The sequence below is a fragment of the Belonocnema kinseyi genome, chromosome 4 (assembly GCF_010883055.1).
Source record: "Belonocnema kinseyi isolate 2016_QV_RU_SX_M_011 chromosome 4, B_treatae_v1, whole genome shotgun sequence".
NCBI classification, from domain to species: domain Eukaryota; kingdom Metazoa; phylum Arthropoda; class Insecta; order Hymenoptera; family Cynipidae; genus Belonocnema; species Belonocnema kinseyi.
The window spans coordinates 33,628,199-33,632,230 of record NC_046660.1 but is presented as its reverse complement, the minus strand read 5'-3'; the positions used below and the strand labels follow the sequence as shown (position 1 = coordinate 33,632,230).

Genomic DNA, 4,032 nt, shown 5'->3' with positions numbered 1-4,032 from the left:
AAGCATCATACGTTTCCAATTCGTCACAGAAAAATGATCTATTATGAATGATATTCAAGAAATGATAAAGCGGAACTTGAAGCTCACTACTCTTAAGTTATTAATCAAACACTTATTTTTCTTTCCAGTTTAAACTACCCAAAGTTTAGATTTTTCTGACTCGCTGTGTGCACCTTCCCCTTATTTTCACGTATTTATTTTACGATAAATCACTGTTTGAAAACTGTAATTCTTTTTGTTTCAGTTTTTTGGAAGCCAAAACGGACTGATTTATAAGTGGGAACTGAATAAAATTCAAGATTCCAAACCTTTGATGTAAGAATTTATAACATTAGAGGAATATCAGAAAAGGCACCACTTAGTTTTTACTAAATTTGGTCAATTTTTTTTTAGTAAACCATTGTTCAATGCGATAATGAAACCCTTGGGTGAAGATGACATTGTGGTTAAACGAACAGCTCAACACAAAATTGATATCTTTCGAGGAAAAAGAGATTTTTGGAAAAAAATGTCTGAAGTTGTTTTAGCTGAAGGATTAGTTACTACCATGATATTGAGTGAAGATGGCAAAAACCTAATTTACGATCATATCAATGCAAAAAAAAGACAAGAGATTTTCCATTTTGATATCCAAAGGAGAATTTCCAACCGCATCGATACTCTTGAAACCGTTTCAAACTTTATCAAGATTGTTACCAATCTAGAAACTGGTGTTGCTCTCATCTATCAGAATAATAGCAACAGTTTGAGGGTGCGTTTTTTTTAATTTAAAATTTGTAATACAAATAAAAACGAAAATAATTCTTACGATTTAATTGTTGCAGATTTATCTGGAGCAAAAAGCATCCTACGTAGTAAAAGATACTGGAGATGTGCTTTCAATTTACGAGATGGATAAAAATCAAATTATCACAGTCGAAAAAAATTTTGTGATCAAATGCTGGGCTGTTTTTAACTATGACTGGAAACTTTTAAATATACAAAATTTTAATTCTGAAAATGAGACTGCAATTAGCAGCACTTTAAGTCCCGGAAGAACGTATTTAGCCATCCTGAATAAAAATCGTAAAGAGTTGGTGCTCTATAAGAAAATAAAAAATTACGAAGTAAAACCAGCATTAGTATCTGTCGATTTTCACGAACATTATAGTTTTGAAGCAAATGTCACATGCTATGAGTTTTCGGAGGATGAGCAGTACTTAGCAATCGGCTTCCAAGATGGCGAAATTTCAGTCAGTTTTCTAATTTATTTGCTTATTAACTATGATGAAAATAATGTTAAAAATATCACTTCTGATTTTACAGATTTTGGATCTTGCAGAGAGAAAAGAAATTCAAAAGCTTTCTTTTCACTGTAATCCAGTTTGCGAGTTGCACTGGGCTCCGGCTGCAATCAAGGTGCCGATTTTGTTATCGGTAAATACAGATGATCTTATTTGGTGGAACGTATCACCTGTTACTGATAGTGTTAACAGAAGAAGAAGCCGAATGGGTCGCAGTCAAAGTCCTAGTCCACAATCAAGTTTTAGAATTAAGACTAATCAGAGCAACGGAAGCCAGTTAAGTACTCTAACAAACTTTGCCAATGTCACTGACAAAGAAAGTTTGTCAAATAGTGGTAACCGAACAGCTGAAAAGACGGCCTCGACTGAATTTTGGCAGTCTAAAGCACCGAAACGCAATCAGTCAGGTTTATTGGCTTTAATTCCGTTGTCATGCGGTATTGCTAAGATCTGCGTGTCCAAGGATTTTAAGAAATTCCTGACGCTGGATATAAATGGGCATATCACTACTTTTGAGCCATTTGGGCACTCAGAAATATAACTAAAGATATCTTTAACAGTTGAGCTGCTCATTCGCTATAATTTAGAACGAAATTTCAGCAGTTGAAAGAATCCAATGTGATATAGCGTTACAGGTCTTTATACAAAAAAGACAGCTCCCAAGTCTATAAATAAACAAATATGTGCAAAGGATTGTTAAAATATAGATAGACTTTATACAGTGAATTGTACGGGGCTGGGAGTTTAAATTAAAATGAAGTTGGAGCATTTTATATTTGAGTGTATATTAGACAAATATACGATAATGAGTACGAATTTGTTATAGAATATCTTTCTTTTAATGACTGATATCGTATCATGACAGTTTGTTCCTCTGTGTGAAAAAATATTCTTATAATTTTTCTGATTTAAAAAAAATGATTCATAGCGCATTCGTTTATCCTGCACTGGTGTACTCCAAGAGCACTCCGATCGCTCCTTCTTAGTTCTTTCTTCTCACTCCAACCTGCTTCGGTGCAGATCAGAGTGCACCAGTGCAGAATAACCGAATACGCTATTATAGTATCAAATTGACATAAAAAGTGAGATTTTCTTATATTTTTTGAAAATATACATATTAGTTTTAGAGAAATATCTTATGAATTAAAATTGAAGCTAATACAAAGGAGAACACTCTTCTTTTGTTTTTTATTAAAATCAAAATATTTAGCGGTGGTAAAAGTCATAAAATATATGATTTCTTAAGAACAGACAAATGAGATGAATATAAGGGCATACACAATATAGTGTTTATCAAATAGAAGATTTGAGATATTACGCCTTACTATTTATATCAAAGTGTTTAATATATATTTTTCAATATCTATTTTTCTTCGTGCTATTTTACCCCGAAACATTTTTTGTAAGAACTGTATACATTCTGGGACCTTCTCCATGCAATAGGGGAAAAATTTATAACAGAGATGAGATGACAAATTCAAAACCTGAGCACCAGATATAATATCTTAAGCTAAATTTTTCTTTAACAAGACTTTGGATAGTTTCATCATCAGAAAAACTTGTCGAAATATTAATGTATATAAATAAGACAAAAATCTAAAACCGTAAATTATAGAAAATTATTTTTTATATATTTTTGTAATCAGAACCAACATAAGTTTAAATAATTTACACTTTTATTATAAGGAAAAACGTTAAAAATAGTCTAATCGAGTCGCCTCTAAATCTTCTGTATGTACTAATAGATCATCGAGATCAGTTTTTGTTCAAATAATTTTTTAGCAATTTTATTATCTATTGACAAGATAAAATCATTTGTAGCATTTCTGTGTAGAAAACATACTTTTAAAATACCGCTTATATTTTCAAGAACTCATTTTTTGATAACTTGCAATAAAATTGTGGCTTGTAGGGGAGCGTAAATTTCTGGAAAATACATTGTTTAAAATGCTGTGAATAAATAATGACTTGCTGTGCAAGAAAATGTCGCGAGAGTGAAAAGCTTTATTTTTTGCCAGAGATTAGTAAACAAATTAGAAGAAAAATTTATTTTCTTAATCAGGCACGAAGGAAATACGTGTCAACTTGAGTGTATCAAGAAACATATTTTAGTTTTTAAGGTTTTCTGGTCTTTGAATCAAAATTGATCAAATTTAACTGATTGTTAGTGTAATTTTAGAGATTTGATTAGCGAAAGTGAGCCACTAAAGATTAAAAGAAAATTACTCATTCGAGTAATCAAGACATTTAAAAAAATTAGTGTTTGGACTGTATATGATAATTTGAAAAAAGTTACGCAGTAAGCGGTACAATTTCTAAGTTCCTTCGATGCTAATTTTAAATGTTCATTAAAAATGAAATTTTATGCTATTATCAAAAGTTGTAAAATGGTCCAAAACGTGAAAAACAAAATATTACACGGAGAAAAAGTATTCAAAGTAGAAGCCAAAGAAAAAATTTTTTCAACAAAAATTTCGAAGGAAATTTTGAAAAAAATGGACGGAAAAAATTGTTTTATTGAAAAATGGTTGGAAACAAAATTGAAAAAAAAATGTTTAGAACAAAAATTTGTTGAAAAAATATGTTGAATAAAACTTTAGGGATACGTCGTTCTCGCATTAATGGGACACCCAGATAGTATGTGGTATAGGGTCTCAGCGTGTGCATGACATGCTGTGCACCTATCACTGGGAACCTCTTAATATAACATGGGGTCACGATATACTAAGGTGAACATTACACGGTTCTG

General features: G+C 31.2%; 1 protein-coding gene across 1 annotated transcript in view; it reads left to right on the top strand.

Moving 5' to 3' along the window:
• Positions 1 to 898, top strand: part of LOC117170825 (apoptotic protease-activating factor 1-like) — a 3,517-nt gene extending 2,619 nt beyond the window's left edge. The window contains exons 5-7 of the mRNA XM_033357868.1: positions 245 to 315; positions 394 to 743; positions 825 to 898. Coding sequence (XP_033213759.1) covers positions 245 to 315; positions 394 to 743; positions 825 to 898 — 495 coding nt within the window. The remainder of the gene's footprint in view (positions 1 to 244; positions 316 to 393; positions 744 to 824) is intronic.
• Positions 899 to 4,032: the final 3,134 nt, after the last annotated feature.